We start from the raw sequence: 24,797 nt of genomic DNA on the forward strand, positions 1-24,797 counted from the left end.
ACACACACTCACACACATACACTGAAAGAGAGAGAAAGAGAACAGGCATGGCTTATATAGAGCCCTAACATGCCATGTGGTTTAGGGGTTCTACTGATTCACTAGCATTGAGCTGTGTGCTGTGTGTCTGTTCACCTAGATGAGGACCTTGTAAAGCATTACAAATGTCAGTATACAGTAGACTCATGTTTGAAGGGTAAGTGAGGATGCAAACTTTCATTAGAGTGAAATATGATTGATACCATCACCAAAATCATGTGCAATACAGGGAGTACAAAGATAAGAGAAGAACAAACAGGAGATGTCATCATTTTTAAAAAATATACATTTATTAATAATAATTATTATATTATGCCGAAAAAAATATGTCTTTGCAATTATTTATTAATTTTTGTCTATGTGCTCCTCATATTTTATGCTGGGGCATTGACCCTCACTGCCGTAGGATCCTCTTTCCTCTTTGGCTGCTGTTGTTACGGCAGCTGTTTGCAGCCTGTGTGGCTGCGTTAAGAACAGTGAAGCGGAGGGCCTTGGTCCCCCTCTGGTGAGCCCAGCCGTTCAGTCTCTTCCTCCTCTCCTCCTGCAGGCGTTTTCTCTCTGCTGGGGTTAGATCCAGTCCCAATGAATCCTGACGATTCCCAGTCTCTGGGGTCCACTGCTCTGGGGTTCTCAGGAGAGACACGGGCCTCTTTCTGTGTTGGTCTCCAAGATCCTGAGATGGGCTCCTCAACTCCCCCATAGCCAATTCAGGTCCCCTGGTGTCACATGACAGGGTTGGGTCTAAGAAGAAAGATGAAATGATGATTCAAATGAACAAGTTCTCATCAGGTGTACTTCAACTCTGATATGATACTCAGCCATCTGAAAATGCTAAACTTACTGCTACTAGCGTTAGCCTTCTCCTCCAGATGGTCTTTCTCTGCTGGGGTTAGACCCTGATGTTGCCCAGTCTGTGGGGTCCACTGCTCTGGGGACTTCTTACAATCCTGTCTTGGAGGAGACACAGGCCTCTCTCTGTCTCCGTCACCCAGCTCCTGAGACGGGCTCTGCCTGTCCCCCTCGGCCAGTTCAGGTCTTTCAGTGTTTGGGCCTATGGAGAGAAATTAAATGATTATTCAAATGCACAAGTCCACATCAGGTGCCCACTTCAACTCTTCTGGGATATCCAACCCTCTAAATAATGCTCATCTTACTGCGACTAGCGTTAGCCCTCTGTTTTGCAGCCTCTCTCCGTTCAAAAAAGCCACGCAGCCTCTGTTTCCGCTCCTCCTCCAGCTGATCTTTGTCTGATGGAGTTAGATCCTGATGTGTCCCAGACAGTATGATCCACTGCTCTTGGGACTTCTGAAAATTTTGTCCCAGAGCAGACACAGGGCTCTCTCTGTCCCCCTTTCCAAGATCCTGAGGTGGGCTCTTCCCATCCCCCATGGCCAACTGAGGTGTCTTGGTATCACATGACAGGTTTTGGTCTATGGAGAGAGATTATGAAATGATTATTCAAATTAGAAAGTCAACATCAAGTGCCCCCTTCAACTTTTAGAATTCAACCATCTAAATTATGTTCAACTTATTGCTTCTAGCGTTAGCCCTCTGTTTTGCAGCCTCCCTCTGTTGAAACCAGCTGAGAAGCCTCCTTCTCCTCTCCTCCTCCAGCTAGTCTCTGTCTGCTGGGGTTAGATCCTCAAACCTCCCAGGATGTAGGGTCCGCTGCACATTGCTGTGAACTCCTGGCTGGTATTGTTGCCATTCTAATGTGGGACAAGACACTGGCTTTGCCAAGAGGGGAGCCTCTGAGCTAGCTTTGGCCATCTTCCCACAGTCCAACACAGCTGGAATAGCATTTGTGCTAGTGTTAGCCATCTCCACCACAGATGCCACCACAGCTGCTGGACTAGCATTCACACTTGTGCTGGCGATCCCCATCTTCCCGCCGGCTTCATTAGCAGGATGAATAGCCTCTCTACTCGCTGTGCCTCAGGGGCAGCCATCTCAAGTCCCCTCAGCGCTGTTTCCTCCTTTCTTTTTTTATCGACCATGTCCTTCTTTAGGCGCTTAGCCTCCTTCCTCAGCTTCTTTTTACTTGGGTTCACCCTGTCCTTCTTTTGCTGCTTTCCTTTGGTCTTCACCTTGACCTCTGACCTCACTGTCTGTTTAATTGTCAAAACATGAATATGGGTTATAAAAAAGGGTCTTGGTTGAAGGTGCTGTATACAATAAACATAGTGGGTTACCCATCATACACGGTAATGCACACTACCTAAATGCATGTACACACACACACAGACAGAGAGAGAGAGAGAGAGAGAGATACACACACCTTTAAACACATGCACGGACACACACACACACACACACATGCATGCACGTATGCTCTCACAAATCACGCACATACAGACACACACACAAACACACACACACACACACACACACACACACACACATACAGACACACAAACACACACACACACACACCCACACACACACACTCACACATTCCTATCTCCTGCTGCTGTCAGATGTCTCATCTCTCCAGCTCCAGTGCTAATTAGCTGCCAGCTGGGGCCAGTTTCTTTGTCTGTCTCTCTCTCCCTTATTCTCTCTCTCTCTTTCTCTCTCTCTCTCTTTCTACCCTCTTCATATATTTTCCTCTTTTTCTTTTTTCCTCCAGCTTCCCTCTTTTTCCTCCATCTCTCCATCCGTCCATCTCTTTCTAGTAGAAATAGAAAACACACACACACACACAGCGCGCGCGCGCGCGCGCGCACACACACACACACACACACACACACACACACATATTTACCCATGTAGCAGTGGGCGGTGGTAGTGTAGTGGCTAAGGAGCTGGGCTAGCATGCAGCAGCCTAAAAAGTTGTGGGTTCAATACCCGGCTTACACTATTGTGCATATGAGCAAGGCACTTAAACCCTAGTTGCTCTGTGGACAATGGCCCCTGTAATATAATTAACATTTGCAAGTCACTTTGGATAAGTGTCTGCTAAATGAATAAATGTAAATGTAAGTCATGCATTCAGTTTTAGAGAGGAATTCTTCTTATTCCATCAAGAAATGTCAACTCTGTATTTTCAGCAGAGGAGAGATCTCACATCAGTATTTATTGGCTTCTTCACACACACACACACACACACACACACACACACACACACACACACACACACGCACGCGCACACACACACACCCTGTCTGATCCCTCCAAATAACAGTACATCATTGGTCTTGGTGTGAGCCACGGGTTTGTTATGAGTGTAATGAATATGTCTGCCAGGTCTCAAGGCACTCCTTGAGGTGATTTCATACGACGCTCAACACTTCATCTCACCAATAAAGACTCATGAGTAATAATTACAGGCTCAGCATGTGCAGAAAAGAGTCACAAATACACAGTGGAAAGAGATGGGATGTGAATATGTAGGAGAACAATATAAACATAAATCTATATAATTGACAAAATAACGTGCAAAATAAAAGATAATATTGTTTACCACTGTCTTTCTACTTCTCCTTCCCTCACACACAGACACACATTATACCATCACTAATTACACTATTGCATACAAATAATGCAGTGGCTGTACTATTTCCACATCTGTAATGGGCACATACAGTATACTGTAATATGTGATTTTATATATATATATATATATATACTGTAATCTATCAGGCATAGCAGCGTGAGTTGCCCAGCAGTGAGAGCTCTTAGCTGGGCATCTCTGCTATGGGTGTGGCCTCAGTGCGCCTTTCTCCCCATGTTGTTACTGTCACTCTTCCACTGCGGTTGCTGCTGCTGCTGCTGCTGTGTTGGAGGGGTGCTTGCTGCTGATGTTGTCATCGTCGTTATTATCTGTTAGGAGAAACACGGTCCAGTGTGCAGCAAGCTCGCTATTCATAATGTCACCTGTTTTGGTTAGTTTCTCCTTTCTGTCTCCCTTTCTTCCCTCTCTCAGACTCTGTCCCAGACACTTGACACCTCCCAAGCTTCTCTCCCTCCCTCCCTCTCTGTCCTGGACCTCTGCGCTGGCACTCTAACCTGTAACTTTCCATTCCCATCCCTAGATCTCAGGAGAGCATGGGAGATGCAATACCTTGAATCATCTTCTTTCACCCCCCCCCACAGACACACACACACACACACACACACACACACACACACACACACACACACACACACACACACACACACACTCTCTTTCTTTCTCCTCGTAGTCCCACCCACAGTAAAGCTGGTTGGAGGAAGCAAGCAGAACACGGAACCTGTTCACATGTCAGACACACAGAGGGGGGTTGTAGGCTTACAGGCATACTTGTCATACCCAACCCCAATACAGACAGACACACACACACACATGCACACACACGCGCACACACACACACACACACACAATCACACACACACACACACACACACACCCTTCCCTCTCTCTTCATTTCAGTGTGTTCAGCGCAGAGAGGTGCTCAGGGATGCGCTTTGATTTCTCCATCCTGCCGAGAGTCACGTTCGTGGATTGCCACAAATTCAAAAACAAATTGATATGACCTCTTTAACACACAACTCATCAACAGCCAGGGACTTATCTCAGCAGACAATATGAAGAGAGAGAGAGAGCGAGAGTGGGAGAAATAGAGGGGGAGGGGGAGAGAGGCAGAGGAAGATAAATAGAGTGGCAAAATGAAGTGCTAAAGCACCGCCACCTCTTTTCATTTCTCTCTCAAAGGGTTGTTATGAATTTGGTGCCGGTAGCCAACAGAGAGTGGTCAGCCTTAGTGGAAGTGGCCCTCAGTGGCTGCAAGCGGAGAATGGAACAACGGCCTCCACAGATTGATTTGACTTTGGGGAGTGTGGTGGTGGTGGTGGAGGAGGTTAGTAGGCAGTCAGGCATTGCAAGTGACGAGTGGAAACACTTTGGGATAGGGCTTTTAATCGGCTTCACAGAGTGAATAGCACTTTGGCTCTCAACGTTTATGTGTGTGTGTGTGTGTGTGTGTGTGTGTGTGTGTGTGTGTGTGTGTGTGTGTGTGTGTTTGTGTGTTTGTGTGTGTGTGTGTGTGTGTGTGTAGAGAGAGAGAGAGAGAGAGAGAGAAGTGTTAGGGGACTAATAGGCCTCTCAAGCTGGTCACAGGACAGGCAACCTTATAAAACTTATACAGCTTGTTTCTTAGTGTTCCTTTTCAACACACACACACACACACACACACACACACACACACACACAAACACAAAAAGTGTTGTATCTGTTCTGATGTATCTGATATTGCTAACCATTCCTTTCAGCTACCTGAGCCCCTTTTGTCTTGTTTCTTTCTCTCTGCCACTTTTGTTCACCTTTACTGACTATCACCAGGTCAAACCTTTACTGACTATCACCAGGTCAAACCTTTACTGACTATCACCAGGTCAAACCTTTACTGACTCTCTCCAGGTCAAGCACTCTCTTTACTGTGCACTTGAAGGCTTCCCTGTCAAAGACAACCCCCTCTCCCCTCTCCTCGGCCAGTAAACCAGCCCGCATGAACCCTGCTCACCCTCTACTGTACCTCCCATCTCCCCAAATCTTCAATAGTGCCCTTGTGTTCACCCAAATCCACCGTGAATCCATCCCCCCAGCCCCCACACCCCTCTTGTGCAGTTACCCCAGGGGCATCCAATTACCCCCCATCCGCCTCCTACAAATGACCCCCCTCCACCATAGCCAAATGGTCCCCCAGCAGAGCTCCCCCATGTTGTTCCCATCCACCCCAAGTGCACATTAGCCCAATTTGCTTTAATGGAGCATGGCGGATCGCTCTCTCTCTCTCTGCCTCCAACCAGCAGCCACACACACAACCCACAGCACCACCCTCCAGGAGCCACACATGAACTAATGACCCCCTTCTCCCATGCAAATTGGGGACCCAGGTCACCTCTCTCTCTCCTCGACCCGCACTCTTTCTCAAACTATGCCCCTCTTGACCCTGCTACTCTGGGCGGGAACCTCACTGTGGGAAGATATTATCCCCCCTTAAGCCAGAGATCTGGACCTTAACTACCAGTCTCCATTGTTGGAGACTTGGCCATTTTGTTCCCATTGTCCGCTGACTGGCTCTCTGCTGAGGGGATAGCGGGGTGCTTCTCTGGCCCCCACTGAGCCACTGTCATCACCAGGCCCTTCACAGCAAGGGAATTCTTCCCTTTTTCCTCTCTCTCTCTCTCTCTCTCTCATTCTCTATGTCTCTCTCTCATTCTCTATCTCTGTATCTCTCTCTCTGTCCCTCAGTTCCACTGTGATCTGGAGTCTCTCTTCCTCTCTCATCTGTGTGGCGATGAGTGAAGTGGAGAGTGAGCGATTTGCTCGCCTGCGGATCACAAGCGATTGGCCCTGGCTCTGAACAATCTGATGCACTCTCCCACGCGCTTTTCAGTCAGGATTAAGCCCACTGGGACCAGGCAGCTGGAAATACTAGAAAACGGAGAAGAGTGGGGAGTTAACTCTGTGTGTGTGTCTGTGTGTGTGTGTGCACAGTGGTGTGAGTGTGTGTATGTGTGCGGGTGGGTTAGCTGGTTGTGCAGCACTGCAGGCTAAATTTTGTGTGTGTGTGTGTGTGTGTGTGCACAGTGGTGTGAGTGTGTGTATGTGTGCGGGTGGGTTAGCTGGTTGTGCAGCACTGCAGGCTAAATTTTGTGTGTGTGTGTGTGTGTGTGTGTGTGTGTGTGTGTGTGTGTGTGTGTGTGTGTGTGTGTGTGTGTGTGTGTGTGTGTGTGTGCGCGTGCGCGCGTGCGCGCATCAGTGTGTGTTGAGAGGATTACATGAAGTGCTGAGGTAGAGCTGGTGTTGATGGAAGAGGGGCTGAGCCAGTGCCGTCTCCAGTCTGCTCCCACGATCTCAGGGTCATGCAGGAACATTTGCATGTGTTTGCTGTGTGTGTGTGTGTGTGTGTGTGTGTGTATGTGTGTGTGTGTGTGTGCACATGCCAGAATTTCTGCAAGTAAGCATGTGTGGATCTATGTCTGTGTGTGTGTACGTTTGTGTGTGTGTGTGTGTGTGTGTATGTATAGTATAAATATATACTCTTTTGATCCCATTAGGGGAAATTTGGCTTCTGCAGTTTATCCCAATCGGTGAATTAGTGAAACACACTCAGCACACAGTGAAGACACAGTGAGGTGAAGCACACACTAATTCCAACGCAGTGAGCTGCCTGCGACAGCGGCGCTCAGGGTGCAGTGAGGGGTTAGGTGTCTTGCTCAAGGGCACTTCAGCCGTGCCTACTGGTCGGGGCTCGAACGTGTGTGTGTGTGTGTGTCCATACATGCAGCTGTGTGTGTTTACGTAAGAAGTGTCAGTACATGCCAAGGCATTAGCAGCAGGTTGGTGCTGTTTAATCACTGGCGACCACTGATAACACCCAGCTCATCCATGTTCACCAGGAAAATCTGCTTAACAGCATGGCACTTCAGAGAAGGCGGATATGGTGTGTGTGTGTGTGTGTGTGTGTGTGTGTGTATTTTTCTGTGTTTATGAGTGATTATTTTGCTACAACATTCAAAGAAATAACAAGTCAATACCAGACAAAATGTGTTGGTATTTCTGTATGTTGCTCTTCTCTCTCTCTCTCTCTCTCTCTCTCTCACACACACACAGACACACACACACACACACACACACACACACACACACACACACACACACACACACTGTGCATGGTTGAAGAGCACATTCTCCTTGAGTGAGGGCTCTGGAGAGATGGGTTTGGCTGCATTGTCATTGCGCTCACACAGAGAGTGGAAAGAGCAGGCCTACACTGGGAATTAGCTGTGCCTGGTGGCAAATAACATTCTGATGACATTGACTATAAGGCTGTCACGTGTGTGTGTGTGTGTGTGTGTGTGTGCAGTGGGTAAAAGGGAGATAGAACAGGGGAGGGGTCTTAGAGATAACCATATGCGTGCACAAGAAAAATACATTACCACGCAATAAATGTTAATAAAAACTATATAAAACGTGTGTGTCTGTGCAAGCATGTGAATGCATAAATGAGTGCTTATGTGTGTACTCTGTGTGTGTGTGGAATACTAATATCCTATTGGCAGCTGTATGTATTGCTCTTGCACCCAAGGTGCAATTAAGGCATCCAGTAGCCCAAGGTCAAAACTCTGAGTATGCCATAGCACCCCCACACACCTTAACTCTCCAATTTATATTCATCACCCCCCACATACAGTACACACACACACACACACACACACACACACACAAGTGCAGTCGTCCTGTCTGTTTGCCACCAGCAAACAGCATGTTGGTTCACCCACTTGTATCCTCATTCTGCCCTTTACACATGCGAACACACACACACACACACACACACACACACACACACACACACACACACACACACACACACACACACACACACACACAGAGACACACACACACACACACACACAGACAAACACACACACACACACACACAGACAGACACACACATGACACACACACACACACACACATCACAGCATAGCTGACACCTCTCGTCTCTTTGTCTCTGTTCCAGCACCCCCAGCTATAACTACGCACCCAACCCAGATAAGCACTGGATCATGCGCTACACAGGGTCCATGAAGCCCATCCACATGGAGTTCACCAACATGCTGCAGAGGAAGAGGCTGCAGACACTGCTCTCCGTCGACGACAGCGTGGAGAAGGTGAGAGCAGGAAGAGAGGAGAAGAGAGGGGGGGCGGGGGGGGGGGGCAGCCTTCTCTGGTCACTGATATTTGAACACATGAAAATTATAGAAATGGATGAGTTACACACACACACAAGCGTGAACACACACACACACACACACACATACACGAGTTTGCCTAATCATAGTTTAGAGCCCACTGAACTGTGGTAACACACAGAACAACAGATTGAAAATGGAGTAAAAACAGACATGGCTGATGAAAAATGAGACGTGTCAGACTGAGCTAGAATGAAGGGCAGAGTAGAGGACACAGCAAGGCACAACAGCACAACACATATGATGTTGACCTCAGCACTTACTACATAATGTACAAGGACCAGGAATGCAAAGCTGAAGATAGGTTTGAAGACAGAAATAGGTAGCATGAGACAAGCAATGTTCTCTGAGGGTTGTTTGTGCTCCGTGGAATATCTGCTTCAGTGATGTAGCTGTAACCCTGTTTAATACATTGTACACGATACAAAAAACATTCATTTTAAAACATATTTTATTAACCTATAAATATTACACTTGCTTTTTAAAAGGCTTTATTAGCACTAAATAGAACTTTTTCACTTCTCACTTTTTTCATTCCTCTCACTGAATAATTATTTCTTTAATGTGTTTGTCTTTGGTGTTTGTCGCAGGTGTATAATATGCTGGTGGAGACTGGAGAGCTGGAGAACACCTACATCATATACACTGCTGACCACGGCTACCATATCGGCCAGTTTGGACTGGTCAAGGGCAAGTCCATGCCCTACGAGTTTGACATACGAGTGCCCTTCTACATACGAGGCCCTAACGTGGAGGCAGGAACTATGTGAGTATCTTGTGTGTGCATGTGTGTGTGTGTGTGTGTGTGTGTGTGTGTGTGTGTGTGTGTGTGTGTGTGTGTGTGTGTGTGTGTGTGTGTGTGTGTGAATCTAAGCACAGTACACGTGTCCTACTCTTTTTAATTTCCTCTCGAGGATTGAACAAAGACATAATGGGATACACACAGTGGGATTAAAAGCACAGACAGCCTGTGCCTGAAACATAGAAAGAGTAAGCCAACAGAGAAAGAGAATGAGAGAGAGAGTGAAAGAATGAGGGAGGGGAAGAGAGAGAGAGGGATGGATGGAGAGAGGAAATAAGAGACAGAAGGGGTAGAGATGAGGACAATGAGAAAGATAGATGGAAGGAGGGAGGAAATGAGAGAGTGAGAGAGAGAAAGAGAGAGAGAGAGGAGCGAGAGAGAGCAAATGTAATAAACTTTCTCTATTTGTAGTGCAGGCTGAGGTGGGATCCATCTGGTTAGTTTCTAATGGGGACTCCTCTGGCATGGCTGCTCTCTGTGTGCTTCTGCTGTTTGCTCTGGCACTCGGTCCTGGGCCTGTTTGGCAACGCCAGGCCAACAGGTCTCCAGTTCTGCCCAGAGTTTAAGGGTTTAAGACTCTGCTGCCATCGGTGCCTCGAAACCCTGCTGGCTGCTAGGACTCTCTTGTTGCCCCTTCACTCACAGGAGCACTCACACACATATAGACATAGAACACACATAGAAATACACACACACACACACACACACACACACACACACACACACACACACACACACACACACACACACACACACACACACACACAGTCAACACAGACATACATACATATACTGTACGTGTACACAGATATACACACACACACACACACACACACACACACACACACACACACACACACACACACAGACAGGCAGACGGCCTTGGTCTTGGCTATGCAGAGCTGCACGAGGCTGTGTTTAATAGCATTAGCCTTTAGCTTGTTTACCAGTGCACTCAGTGCTCCCATGTTAACTGCTTCCCAGAAAAGCAGATTAAGCCGGCCAAAGCCATCTCATGTGGAGATCATGAGATCTCTCTCCATTTGGGTGTGAGGCTAACAAGAGAACAAGATAGAGAGAGAGAGAGAGAGAGAGAGAGGGAATGAGAGCAAGAGAGAGAGAGAAAGAGAGAGAGATGGCATTGGTGCAGAGGAAAGGATAGAGCTTTTGTGCAGAGGGGAAGGGAGGGGGAGAGAGAGAGATGTAAACACAGATAAAGCAAATGGCAGTGCTGGAGAGTGTGAGCTGAGCAGAGAGAGGGAGGAAGAAATGGGACAGAGGGAGGAGAAGAAATGGAGGGAGGAAGAGATGGGGTAGAGGGAGGAGAAGAGAGAGGAAGGAAGAGATGGGGTAGAGGGAGGAGAAGAGAGAGAGGAAGAGATGGGGTAGAGGGAGAAGAAGAGAGAGGGAGGAAGAGATGGGACAGAGGGAGGAGAAGAAATGGAGGGAGGAAGAGATGGGATAGAGGGAGAAGAAGAGAGAGGGAGGAAGAGATGGGGTAGAGGGAGGAGAAGAGAGAGGGAGGAAGAGATGGGACAGAGGGAGGAGAAGAAATGGAGGGAGGAAGAGATGGGATAGAGGGAGAAGAAGAGAGAGGGAGGAAGAGATGGGGTAGAGGGAGGAGAAGAGAGAGGGAGGAAGAGATGGGGTAGAGGGAGGAGAAGAGAGAGGGAGGAAGAGATGGGGTAGAGGGAGAAGAAGAGAGAGAGGAAGAGATGGAGTAGAGGGAGAAGAAGAGAGAGAGGGAGGAAGAGATGGGGTAGAGGGAGGAGAAGAGAGAGAGGGAGGAGGTCTTGTAAGGGTGTGAGGACTGGGCGATGGAGTCAGCAGGTGAGTGTATGGTGTTTGGGATTATCCCCATGGTGAATCAATCTGCCCTATTACACACTAGGACACACACACACACACACACACACACACACACACACACACAAACACACACACACACACACACGCACACACACACACACCCTCTCTCTCTCTGTCTCACATACAGAGTGAAAAACACACCAAGATATGTGGACATACTGTTCCCTTTGTTTGCTGCTAAAACACCACTTTGACCTGTGAGAAACCCACATATAAATCTGAGCACACACACATTAACATAAATGTACATTCATTCACACATATACTGCATCTATCCACAATGAAACTTACAAACTAGCACACACTATACTCATAGTGAAACACACACACACACACACACTGAAATCCTCTGCCCTTCTTGCCCAGTGGCAGCGGCTGGATGTGCTCCAGGGTAATCTGGCTAAATCTTGCGTGTGTCTCTCCTGGCAGCCCTCATCTGGCCTGGTTTAGGGCTCCACCAGAGACAGCCAGTAGCTCTGGGAGACCGGAGAGGGAGAGACGAAATGAACCCGCTTTTCCCCTCCAAAACCACTTTTTATATCTGCCCATCCATCTTTCACCCTTTGTGTCTGTCTCTCTTTCTCTTTCTCTCCCTCTCTCTCTCTCACACACACACACTCACAGATTAGAACACACAAGTGCACACCACAGATACACACATGCGCGCACAACACAACTCTTATCTCTAGTTTCTCCCCATGCCCTACCCCCTGGCTCCAGTGTGACGTGTGAACACACACACACACGTGTGCCTTCTAACTGTCTGGTGCCGTCCATCTCTGTTTCCATAGCAACCCCCACATGGTGCTGAACATCGACCTGGCGCCCACCATCTTGGACATCGCTGGACTGGACATTCCGCCCGACATGGACGGCAAGTCCATCCTAAAACTGCTGGACACTGACCGGCAAGCTAACAGGTAGGACTACTCACATTCTGCAGTTATGTATGAGTTGGGTGAGTTTGGTTTGTGTATGTGTTTGCTTGCATGTGCATTTGTAAGTATGTTTGTATTTTGTCCGGTGTGTGTGGTTGTTGTTGTTGTTGTTGTTGCTGTTGTTGTTTATGGCTATAGTGAAATGGCTGTTAAAGGGCATTATCAATCCTCCCGCACGGTACAAAACACCTGCCAAACTCTTCACAGCATGTAGTTTAAATGGACTATTAAAAACATCTCAGACACCAAGTGCCTAAGGGTCCAGACGCCAGTGCTGAGCTCCACAGTGTTGTGTTGTGCTCTCTGTAAACACCTCAGACAGTCCCACAGAGTCCTCCAGATCCTCACTGTGTTGATGTCCATCTCTGTGTGAAGGCCGTGGATGAGCAAAGCTGGTTAAGCTCATGGATGAGATTGATTGATAAATTGATGAACCCTGTGCACAGTGATGAGATTCAAGGTGTTTTAAAGCTCAGAGCATCTGCTCACAACCCCACACCACCCCCCCCGCCACCCTGCCGCCAGGCCTCAGGGAAACAATGGCAGCAGACCAAACATCAGGGCCGGTGCAAAAAACGCCTCCGAGTCACCATAGCGGCCGCTGAAATGACACCCCGCTACTGACACGGCCCACTTCCATTCGCCGGGATATTGCTTTCATTACGTGGAAAAGAGGAAAGAAAACAGGAGGAGAAGTGCGTCCCGAAAGAAAGAGGGAGGAGGAGGAGGAGGAGGAGGAGGAGGGGGGAGGAGGGGGAGAGTCATCCATCTGCATCCTTCCCTGTCATGTCAACATGGGTTTGGCTTATAATAACTCTGGGCTGTGGCCTGCCAAGGGATGAAATGGAAAGAAGCAGAGAGATGGAGGGAGAGAAAGAGAGAGGGAGAGAGGGAGAGGTGGTGACAAGTGGAAGTGCTGGATGGCAGGGTGCGGGGGAAGTTGGGGGAAATGAAAAAGGGCGAGTGGAGGGAGGGGGTCTCTCGCTCTCTTTGCCTCCAACCCCCTTCCCCCACCCCCCCCTCGCCCCCCCTCCCTCTCCCGCTCTCGCTCACTCTCGCTCTCTCTTTCATTCCCCCTTTCATCACCCTCTCTGTAATCACAAATAAATAGCCTCTCCTAGCCGTGAAATTGGCTGGCATGGAGAGGAGTGGAGTGAGTGGGGAGGAGGGGAGAGGAGGGGAGAGGAGGAGGGGAGGGGAGAGGAGGAGGGGAGGGGAGAGGAGGATGGATAGATGGAGAAACAGAGAAGAATGAAAGTAGTCTGGGAGGGGGTGGGTGTGGAGACATGGGTATCAACCACCTCCCTACATCTCTCTCTATCTCTATACCTCTACCTCTGTCTCTCTCTCTCTCTCTGACTCTCTCTCTCTGTCTCTCTCTCTGTCTCTCTCTCTCTCTCTCTCTGACTCTCTTTGTCTCCCCCCACCTGCAGAGATCTGACAGATAGAGGGAGTTGGTTGGGGTGGCTGGATCAATAGCTCATATCAGTGGGGAAGGTCACAGGGAGAGAGAGAGAGAGAGAGAGGGGATAAGAGGAGAGTGAAGGACAGTTTTCTGCCTCTGCACTTCCCTGCTCGCCTCCCCACTCTCCCAACGGTTCACTTCAGAAAGAGAGAGAGAGAGAGGGAAAGAGAGAGAGAGAGAGGGAAAGAGAGAGAGAGAGAGAGAGAGGGAAAGAGAGAGAGAGAGAGAGAGGGAAAGAGAGAGAGAACATGCGCACGGCCCCTCCAGTTCCCCCATCACCAATCAATCCAAGCCCACAAGCATTTGATTATACACACACACACACACACACACACACACACACACACACACACACACACACACACACACAACCAACTGCACAATCACATATACACACACATACACATACAACAGCACAATAGCAGTCCACACACACAAACGCACATACGCATAAGCAGCATTTTTCGGTTTTCAGTCCTACCTGTTGCGTGATCATCCAGCCAATCTGTGTTTTTCCCTGTGCAGAGAGCTCCATTTCTCCAGCGTTTGGTTCTGCCCCACCGGCGGCCGACTGGCCCCTGAGCGATGACTGAGTGCAGCCAGTGGCTAATCGATTTCTCCCCCCATCCCCTCTCTCTGCTCTCCTCTCCTCTCGTCTCAGGTTCCAGTTCAACAAGAAGGGCAAAGTGTGGAGAGACTCCTTCCTGGTGGAGCGTGGGTGAGTCAGCAGAGAGCGAGTGGTTCTCGCTCTGCCCCCTCAGCAGACACCATCGTTGGGCCCCCAGGAGCTCCAGACGCCATCCTCACACACACCCTCACAACAGCAGCAAGGGCTCGGCCCCTCACGGCTGGCCTTAGCACGCCTAGCAACATTCATATAACACACACACATACACACACACATGTACACACACACACACACACACATACACACACACACACACACACACACACCCACACACACACACACACACACACACTACACTAGCAGACAGGGCTTTAAGTAGAACTGGCATTGCACTGCTAATAGAGGACACTATTAACAGTAGTAAGGTCATAGTGTGCTTTGCCACCAAGCTATCTATTCCTGATGTAAACAGTAACTGATTATTTCAGTACCATAGTATGTACATTATCCTCATGTTGTGTTAAAATGAGATAGATACAGGAGATACTCAGGTGCAAAGATAGAACAGGTCAAAGGTCATAGGAGGCTTGACCTCTGAGGCAGTATGGTTCTCCTAACAGGAAGTTGCTGCACAAGCTGAATGAGGGGAAAGATGTGGCTCAGGAAGAGAACTTCCTGCCCAAGTACCAGCGGGTGAAGGACCTGTGCCAGCGAGCAGAGTACCAGACGCCCTGTGAGCAGATTGGACAGGTACGGAGACACACACACACACAAACACACACACACTCTCTCTCTCTCTCTCTCTCTCTCTCTCTCCTCTCTCTCTCTCTCTCTCTCTCTTCTCTTTTTCACAGACACCCTCTGCCCGCAACCTCATCCCTCCTTCAACTCTACTCTCTAGCCCCAGTTAATTAGGTCTTCCAACTCCTTGAAAAGAACCTGCGCCTCCTGCTTAACTAGTTATTAACTTAACTAGCTATCACCGCAGTGCCCAGATGTAGCAACGCTCCAGTAACACTCATTGACCACACGCCCATAATGGAAGGCTGAGTAGGGGAATCTACCGTATAGATCAGCAGCTGTCTGGCTGTAGGGACAGGCCCATTGATTTCCACTCTGTCACACAGACAGGTATTGTGTACTTCAGTGACAGTAACAAGCAAGCAGTTAGGAGCTATACTCCCCCAGGAGCAGACAAACAAGAGATCAAGGATCAACTCCCACGCTCAAAAGGGCCCAAAAAAGGCCACTTACTGTAACACTACACATGCATGTTGACTGAGACTGAGAACTATTCAGCGTCTTGTTTATTTATTCAACTGACCTGGTGAGGCTTGAAGTGCAAAAGCAAGTGGACAAAAGCCATTAGTCAACAGCACTTATGAGAGTGTTTGCTCTTTAAATGGCTTTTTATGTACATGTGCCCAGCCTGCCATTAGAAAAACAGGTTTTGGCACTTGCCATTTGGCACAGAAGCTGTTATGGGTCTTTGCAGTGTGCAGATGTCACCACTTAATGATAACAGACAGGCAGGTGCCACTACAGGTGGGTATTCTAGTGTTCCACTAACAGGCTTTCTGGGATTCTCAGTGGCATAGATAGATGGGCTCAGGCTTGGAACAGACACGCAAGCACGAGGTGCGGTTCTCAGTGTTAGAAGAGGCACTCGCTGTGGTGATCTGTGATGCTGCCATGAGGCTGGTGGTGCTCTGAGGTAGAACAGTCAGGCTGGCGCTCTCTCTCTCTCTCTCTCTCTGGGGTAGAACAGTCAGGCTGGTGCTCTCTTTCTCAAATTCAAATTCAAATTCAAATATGCTTTATTGGCATGACAAACCATATGATGCATTGCCAAAGCGTTCACAGGAAAAATAATAATTAAATAAAATACAAATACAAAATGATATAAACATGTACAAACATTACAAACATTGTTACACTTCGTCACACACACACACACACACACAGCACGTCACAACCATACAAGACCATTGTCTGTACACGTGCAACATTTAGCTTTCCAAAAACCGGAGATTTTTTTTCGGGGGGGGGGGGGGGGGGGGGTCAGTGTTTATACCGGATCTGTGTTTTCATATTTATACGTTTCATACACGTGTTTCAACACTGCATTTCGGTCGTTGCTTTTACCTTACCATTACCTTACGCATGCCAGTTATGTATCTACGCTGCCTGCAGCCTACTTCCAAAACTCCAAAGCTGCTTGCTGTCAGATTTGGTTCCGAGGGCACAAGTTCAGTGTATCAACAAACACTCAATAACAGTTTATGTGATGTGTTAATCAATTAAATTCCCAACAATTTCACAACAGCTAGTTCTGGAGTAGGCCATTCAACTAGCCCGCTTGCTTACGACGAGACTCAGGCTGCGCAGTCGGCACCCGCTTCCTTATTTGGGTTTTTGGGTTGCCAGGTTTTAGCTATGACAAAACGGTTGAAATTGAAACTAAGTGATCGTGTATGTGGTAGGGTGTATTTCCATACACAATCTGGCAACCTGAATGGATCAATGATTTTAAAATGAAGTTTGATGGCCATGCAAATTACGGGAGTTTTCCGGGAGAAATAACAAAACGGGAGGGTGCTGGGAGATGACCTTGAAATACGGGAGAAACCCGGGAAAAACGGGAGTGTTGACAGGTATGAAAACCAAGACAGGACAAAACAATACAAAACAAACAGGAGACATGGTGTAACAAACTGGGGCTGGGGAGCAGTGTTGTGTTGAAGGGTGAAGGTAGTGGGGTGATTATCTTATGTAATGCCTTCTCTCAGGTTATGGAGTGAGGACACATAACTGGCTGCCAGTATGCATGTGCTGGTGTCATCACCCAAAACTACAGCAAGTTTTTCTGTTCCTCCTTTTTTGTGAAGCTGGGAATGATGTTCAAAATGGTGAATATTTGTCTCTTTGGGACCGATATTTGTCACAGTGTAGCAGAAAGTGCACCTCTGACTCTACCTCCCCTGTCATACAGTGACCACATGTCCTTTGCTCTTTGGCCAGCCATGACTTCTTGTGCCTGCCTTTCTCTATGGCTAGACTGTGGTCACTCAGGCCTGTACTTGGTGAGGATCTGTCTCTGCTTCGTATCTCTGACAATGTGGAAGATACTCTGCCAATTGATAATTGATAGTCTTTTCGTATGCCAATGTAACATTCTAGTTTGTGTTGTAATTTTGTTTCTTTCTTCCAGTGTTCCAAATAAGAATTGGAAGAATTGTTAATTTGGTTGATTCTGATTGGCGGTTGGGAAGCAGTGCTGTCGGTAGAATAGTCAGGCTGGTGTTCTCTCTCTCTCTCTCTCTCTGGGGTAGATTAGTCAGGCTGGCGCTCTCTCTTTCTCGCTGTTTCTCTGTGTTTGAAGGAGGCAGAGCAGATGAGCCTCTTTGAATCCTCTTTCATCTTTACCACCCTCATATGCAGAGCTGAAAGCAGAGGTGTGTTTGATGTGATTAGCTCTCTCTCTCTCTCTCTCTCTCGCATAATCTCTCTTTCTCTCTCTCTTCTCTTTCTGTGTGTGTGTGTGGGGGGGGGGCAGGGAGAGATGATTGTGGGAGTGGGGTTGCTACATGGTTAAGTACAGGAAGTTTGAATTATCACATGCATATGGTCTAGTGCGCACACATACACACACACACACACACACACACACACACACACACACACACAAACACACACACAAATACACTCCTGATACTACATGGTTAGCATAGTTTAGCATGTTAACATTGTTAGCATGTTAGTTAGCATAGTTAGCATAACTGCTAAACATTATTAGCTAAGTTAGCTAAGTCACATGGTTAGCATAGTTAGCATGCTAGTTAGCATTGTTAGCATAGTTATCATTTTTGACAAAACTATTAGAAAAACATAGCTAAGTTAGCTAAGTAACATGGTTAGCATAGTTAGCATTGTTAGAATAACTGCTAAAATATGAATAGCTAATTTAGCTAAGTCATATGGTTAGCATGTTAGCATTCTTTGTATTTTAGCATAACTGCTATAAATCATTAGCTAAGTTAGCTAAGTCACATAGTTAGCATTGTTAACATAGTTAACAGCATTAACATTATTAACATTTAAAAAAAAAACTGCTAGAAAACATTAGCTAAATTAACTAAGTTAAGTAACTTGGTTAGCATTATTATCTTTGTAAACATAACTGCTAGCAAACATTAGAGCCATTCCAACTGTCAGTTATCGTCAACTATCTACCTAAATAATTTAACCATTTAAACTATCCACCTATTTAACTGTTCAGTCATTCCAACTACATTAAACCTCATCTACCTAGCAACCAATATAGTTTGTTTTTACTCTGTATGATATTTTACATCATATTTTTGCATTTTCATGCACTGTATTTCCTTCAGGAGAATGCTTTTCTAGTTATTATTATTATTATTTTTCTTTTTACCTTTTTTGTGCGCGCTATTCAGCCCAAACCGCTTAACGTACAAATTTGGTAGAAGCACCGTTCTGTAGATCTTCCAAGGCTTTACCGTCCTATCCGTTTTTCATTTTTTCAGAAGTTTATACTTTTTGAGATATTTGTAATTAAAAGTGTATTTTTCCCCCATAGACTTGAATGGGGGCTGTGATGTCATAATAGATCCAGCTGCGCTCGTTAAGTAGTTCTCAGAGCAGTTCCCAGGCTAATCAGAACACTGGCACAGGTGTCACCTGTGAGGAATTGAAACTGTCTCAGCTTCTAAGCATACAATCTAGCTCTACCTGAACTACACATCCTGTTAAAGTGATTCCTGTGTGTCAAAATAAAAGTCCCAGCCATATCTCATGGCATTCAGCATTATATCTCCAGAACGGCTTGACGTACATGCTTCAAATTTGGTACGAGTGTTTTTAATGGACCTCAAAGATGAAGTGAGTTGAAGTCGGAGGTTGAAGGTCAAATGTCAAGGTCAAAAACACCTTGAGTATGATATCTCAAGAATGCCACGTCACACAAGATTCAAATTTGGTTACTCCAAAAAGCACCTTTGCGGGGTATCACAATTACCCTACCAACCAGCTAGCAGCAAGCTCAACACCCTAACCAGCAGACTGCATCCCCTCGTGTAATTCCTCGGAATTGCATTTCTAGTTTTGAATAGCTGATATTGCTCTCTCCCGGAGGCCCAGTGCCTGATGACTGCAGCCATCAGTGTGACGTCAGAGGCCGGCGGCCGTGTTAGCTCTCTCTCTCCTCTTTGGTATTCTGTCAGCGTCTCGCCTCCCCCTGCGCCTGAGTCAAGACGCGCTGCTTGTTTTCATGCCGTTTAATGTTGTTTGATGTTCAGCCTGGCAGTCGGGATCTGACTGCAGGCATCATTAAAACACACACTCACTTCTTGTCTCTTCTTCTTACTTTCTGTTTTTTTTTGCCATGGGTGGGCTGTGTGTAGAAAGCCTAAAATGACCTGATGGCTTTCAGATTCTGGGTCTCTCTTCTCTCGCTCTCTCTCTCTCTCTCTCTCTCCTCTCTCTCTCTCTCTCTCTCTCTCTCCCTCAATCTTTCTCTCTCTTTCTCTCTATCTATCTCTATCTCTCATTTTCTGCATTGATTTGACTGCAGTGTCTTAAAGGAATTATCCGGAGTAAAATGCACTTTAGATCAATTTACGGATGATTGGGAGTACATACGTTGAGTTGACATCAAAATCATGTCATTCGGATGTGTTTTGAGAAAGATTGATTTTACCGTTTTTAGTCAAAACTCGTTAGCCTGGAAGTGACCAGGGCATCGACTCCTACGGACTTTCCCCTAAAGATGCCAGCTGCAGCAGCAACATTTCCGGAAAGGTACTGGCTTTATGAAATTCATTCTGGACTCTCTATCCGACCACATAAAGACCTCGGAATACTTCAGTTTGCCATTAGGGACCCTCTTCTCACTACCACGTAAGTGTAATGTTGTTTGGGACTGTAGAAGAGGTATAAAAATAGCGTTTTGTAGCGGAGAAATGACATGCCTTGGTCACTTCCAGGCTAGAGAGTTTTGACTAAAAACGGTAAAATCAAACTTTCTCAAAACACATCCGAATGACATGATTTTGATGTCAACAGATGTTCATGTATCCCAATCATCCGTAAATTGATCTAAAGTGCATTTTACTCCGGATAGTTCCTTTAATTGCAGGCGACAGGCACAGGCAGGCCAGATCACACACACCCCATCCAGGTGTATTTTCACATCAGTTCACTCGCTGTTCGCTCATTACCGAACACACAGTTAATGTGATAAAGAGAAAACAGACCGGCTATGACGGCCATTTACACTGAGGGGAGAGTAATTGAAATATTTGTGTGTGTGTGTGTGTGTGTGTGTGTGTGTGTGTGTGTGTGTGTGTGTGTGTGTGTGTGTGTGTGTGTGTGTGTGTGTGTGTGTTTCATATCAGTGACAACAAGCTCATTTTCTGTTATTTTTCATTATGCTACCTCCTGTCATTTCTTTCTCTCCTCTCCACATTATTCTCTCTCTCCCATTACCACTCTCTTTATCTCTCTCCTTCTATTCATCCCCTCTCTATTTTCCTTTCTGTACTGCCCTAAACAAGTGACAGTGTTTTAGAGTTTTAGATGTCACGAATATTTGGTGTCTTTATTACATTGTAACATAATACATCATAAATGTCATCTAAATGAATTAATTTAAAAGTCAAGTCACTCCTACATTCTCTCTCTCTCTCTCTCTCTCTCTCTCTCTCTCTCTCCACGCCTCCCTGTAGAAGTGGCAGTGTGTAGAGGATGCCACTGGTAAGCTGCGGCTGTATAAGTGTAAGGGGATGACCAGCTCGTCCCCCCTGCGTAAGAACCAGAACCAGAACCAGAGTCCGTCCAGCCTGAAGGCCCAGCTGTTCCAGCGTAGCAGTAGCACCACCACCACCACCATCACCACCATCAGCCAGCAGCAGCAGCAGCAGCAGCAGCAGCATCGCTCTCACCCGATGGCTGCAACTGCAGACTGCCCCTCTACAGAGTTAACCCCTTCAAGAAGAGCAAGATGCTGTCCAGAAAGAGTGAGTGTTTATAGTTATATCTAGCAATAGTGCATTTGAAAACATTTCATGGTAATTATCACCGGAGAGAAGAAATACTCCTTTCTAATTGGCTGGCAGGGTGGCTTTTAATTCTGAATAACAGGACACCTATGAAGTAGATCTGGTAAAAAAAAGTTTAATCGCCGTTCCATATCAATGCTTATGAATGGTAACTATAACAATCATAGTAGGACGACGGTTGAGCCTGGAGGCAGGCTTCGCAACAATGGAATCAACTGTAAACAAGCTAACTGTCCATGCTATCGCTGTTATAGGGCCAACGAAAGTTGTACAACAAGCTGAACTAGTGGGCTTCTTTTTAAACTGAACCACATGTTTCCTTTGCGTGCTATAAATGCATGGCTTTACAGTGGCAACCGGGTGATAAGCGGGATAACGGCCTTCGAGGTGTGTCCAGTTATACGGAATTAATGGACTCGGGCGCTGTGCGTCGGGGAGTTCTTTGCCCCTCGCCCTCGTCCATTAATTCCGTATAACAGGACACCGTTATCCCTTTACATAATGTATTATCTTGTTTATTTACTTTTTTGTATAGTAACTTAATGCATTTATTTTGTATGTAATAACATGCCATAAGATAGTGTTTCAGTATATTATTGCATTACAGGTGTCTGCATCATCTCAGTGTATATCCATTTATCCCAATAATGTCCTTGAAAAACACTTATATTTCATCTGATGTATCCATGACTCGCGTCTGTGGACTTCTACTTCAGAGAGCCTGGTTCGTAATGCACAGCTGCTCTTGCCTGCCACCTTGTGGGCACATTGGGATCTGATTTAGACTCTTCTTTGTCTGTGTGTGTGTGTGTGTGTGTGTGTGTGTGTGTGTGTGTGTGTGTGTGTGTGTCTGGCTGACAGAGTTGAAGGCCCTTAAGAGCTACTCCCGCAACCGTTTCACCCGTGACATTTCCATGGAGATTGGCGGAGACCTGTATGCCGTTGACCTTGGCGATCCGTACCGATCCATGGCCCCCAGGAACCGGAGCCAGAACCGAGCCCCCGGCTCGCAGGACGAGGAAGAGGAATTCAGTGGGATGGGAGGATTCACCGTGCCTCCCCAGACCAACAGCAACAGTCTGGCACTGCCCAACTCCATCAAGGTCACACACAGGTGAGTGTATGTGTGTGTGTGTGTGTGTTTGAGAGAGAGAGAGAGAGAGAGAGAGAGAAAGAAAGAAAGAAAGAGAGAGAGAGAGAGAGAGAGAGAGAGAGAGAGAGAGAGAGAGAGAGAGAGAAGGAAGACAGTTTGCCTGTGTGCTCAAGCAATAACTGAATACTCTACTTAAGTGTTGTGTCAACATAGCTGATAGGGGTTTGCTGCAGTGCAGCTCTTACAACAGACACAGCCAGAAAGATTTGCACATGTAGTCTATGACGTGTACATAAAAGAACACAGACATACAGAACATGAAATAGTACATTTGGGTATAAATAAATAAAAAAATGCTACTTTTAAGTTGTGTATGATGTGCTAACAGTTCAGTTTAGTTAACAGTTTAGTCCCTGAATGTGCTTGTTTTATACTGATGTAAAGAGCATTTTATTAATAGATAATGTATGCGTGTGAGATAGTGTGTATGAGTGTATGTTACAGACCTGTTTTTCCTGTTGACCTCTGATCTTTTGATGAGCTCTTTGTGTGATGTCCCCCAGGTGTGCCATCTTGGCTAATGACACAGTGAAGTGTGATCTTGGTGTGTACAAGTCACTGCAAGCCTGGAAAGACCACAAGCTCCACATTGACCATGAGGTGTGTGTCTGCTTTTTCACACTCCTCTTGATTTCCTTTCTCATAGACCACACCTGCTGCGTGCAACATTTTACTTAAGTACAGTATCCACAAAACATTATAAACACGGTCATGGATATAGTATTCATATAAAGTATTCATATAATGTTTCATAATGATTGATATAAGTCTAGAACATCTACCCACACACTGTCTAGTGTAGGGCTGTAACATTTAGCCTATCTATTTTTCCATTCAGTGTTTTTTTTTTCATTATACAGTTACTCTCAACTGGGTTTTATGTCTTCTATCTGTCAGAGCATTTTTCTGTCTATTTGGATTAATGCATTTCTCCATACACTGGGCATATATCTAAATGCATTTCTCTTGTATCCCTCAGATTGAAACTCTGCAGACTAAGATTAAGAACCTTCGCGAGGTCAGAGGTCACCTGAAAAAGTCTCGGCCCGAAGAGTGCGACTGCAACAAATACATGTGAGAGGAAATGACATCCAGATTTTCATATCATCTCACAGTCTAGCACTATGGCCACTGAGCCTTTTTACTATGATATACTAATTTGCTGAAAGTGTTGTGTTATTGGGATCACACAGGGCTGTAGTGGAGGCTAAACACAAGTAATACAGTTTGTCCACATCTGAAATGTCAGAAATAGAGTTTATCCACCTCTTATTAGAGTGTATCCACCTCTCAAAAGAGTTTATTCACCAACTTTTAACATTCGAAAATCACACTATATTATCCACATTCACAATATGTACACTCATCAGCACTCTAGGAACCATTTAATACCACTCATATTGTTATAAACACTGGACAATATCCTCCACCATTATCAAACATGTTCTGAATGCCTTTTTAAAAAAATCTGATACTACATGGCGCAGTCCACTTTTCCGTGATCACAGAATTCATAGTTTTACCCACCTCTTATTTTACCACTACACCCCTGGATCTGCATGAGAACAACTGTGGATTTAACTGTTGCTGTTTGTGTTCTAGCTACCAGTCCAAGTTCAAGAAATTCAGGAAGTACAAGGGAGATGGTGTTCATCCTTTCAGGTGAGTGTAAGCATGTATTCACATATTCACAACATATATACATGTATTTGTGTGTGTGTGTGTGTGTGTGTGTGTGTGTGTGTGTGTGTGTGTGTGTGTGTTGTGTGTGTGTGACAGAGAGAGAGAGCATGTTTGTACCACACAGATGGTGTATGCATTGATGTTTGTATGCATGGTGAGTAGATGTATGAGCGCTGCAGTATGTGCATTTGATGGATGGTGGTTTATCTGGAGGGAAAACAGATACGAACCATAAGCAGCAGCAGCGTGCGTTTGTCTGTCTGTTGGAAAAACACAGATAAGCGCTAGCCGTGAGTGTGCAAGAAAAGTAGTATGTATTTTTAACTAACTTACACTAACACTGTGTGTGTGTGTGTGTGTGTGTGTGTGTGTGTGTGTGTGTGTGTGTGTGTGTGCAGGAAA

The 24,797-nt window shown here is 46.2% G+C and overlaps 1 protein-coding gene across 1 annotated transcript in view; it reads left to right on the top strand.

Moving 5' to 3' along the window:
* The window catches only part of sulf2b (sulfatase 2b), a 164,173-nt gene that overhangs the window by 133,539 nt on the left and 5,837 nt on the right, over positions 1-24,797 (top strand). The window contains 11 exon segments of the mRNA XM_042097930.1: positions 8,547-8,697; positions 9,369-9,544; positions 12,241-12,369; positions 14,514-14,570; positions 15,101-15,230; positions 21,227-21,373; positions 21,376-21,517; positions 22,421-22,673; positions 23,216-23,312; positions 23,692-23,786; positions 24,315-24,377. Coding sequence (XP_041953864.1) covers positions 8,547-8,697; positions 9,369-9,544; positions 12,241-12,369; positions 14,514-14,570; positions 15,101-15,230; positions 21,227-21,373; positions 21,376-21,517; positions 22,421-22,673; positions 23,216-23,312; positions 23,692-23,786; positions 24,315-24,377 — 1,440 coding nt within the window.

The sequence above is a fragment of the Alosa sapidissima genome, chromosome 7 (genome assembly GCF_018492685.1).
Source record: "Alosa sapidissima isolate fAloSap1 chromosome 7, fAloSap1.pri, whole genome shotgun sequence".
NCBI lineage: Eukaryota > Metazoa > Chordata > Actinopteri > Clupeiformes > Clupeidae > Alosa > Alosa sapidissima.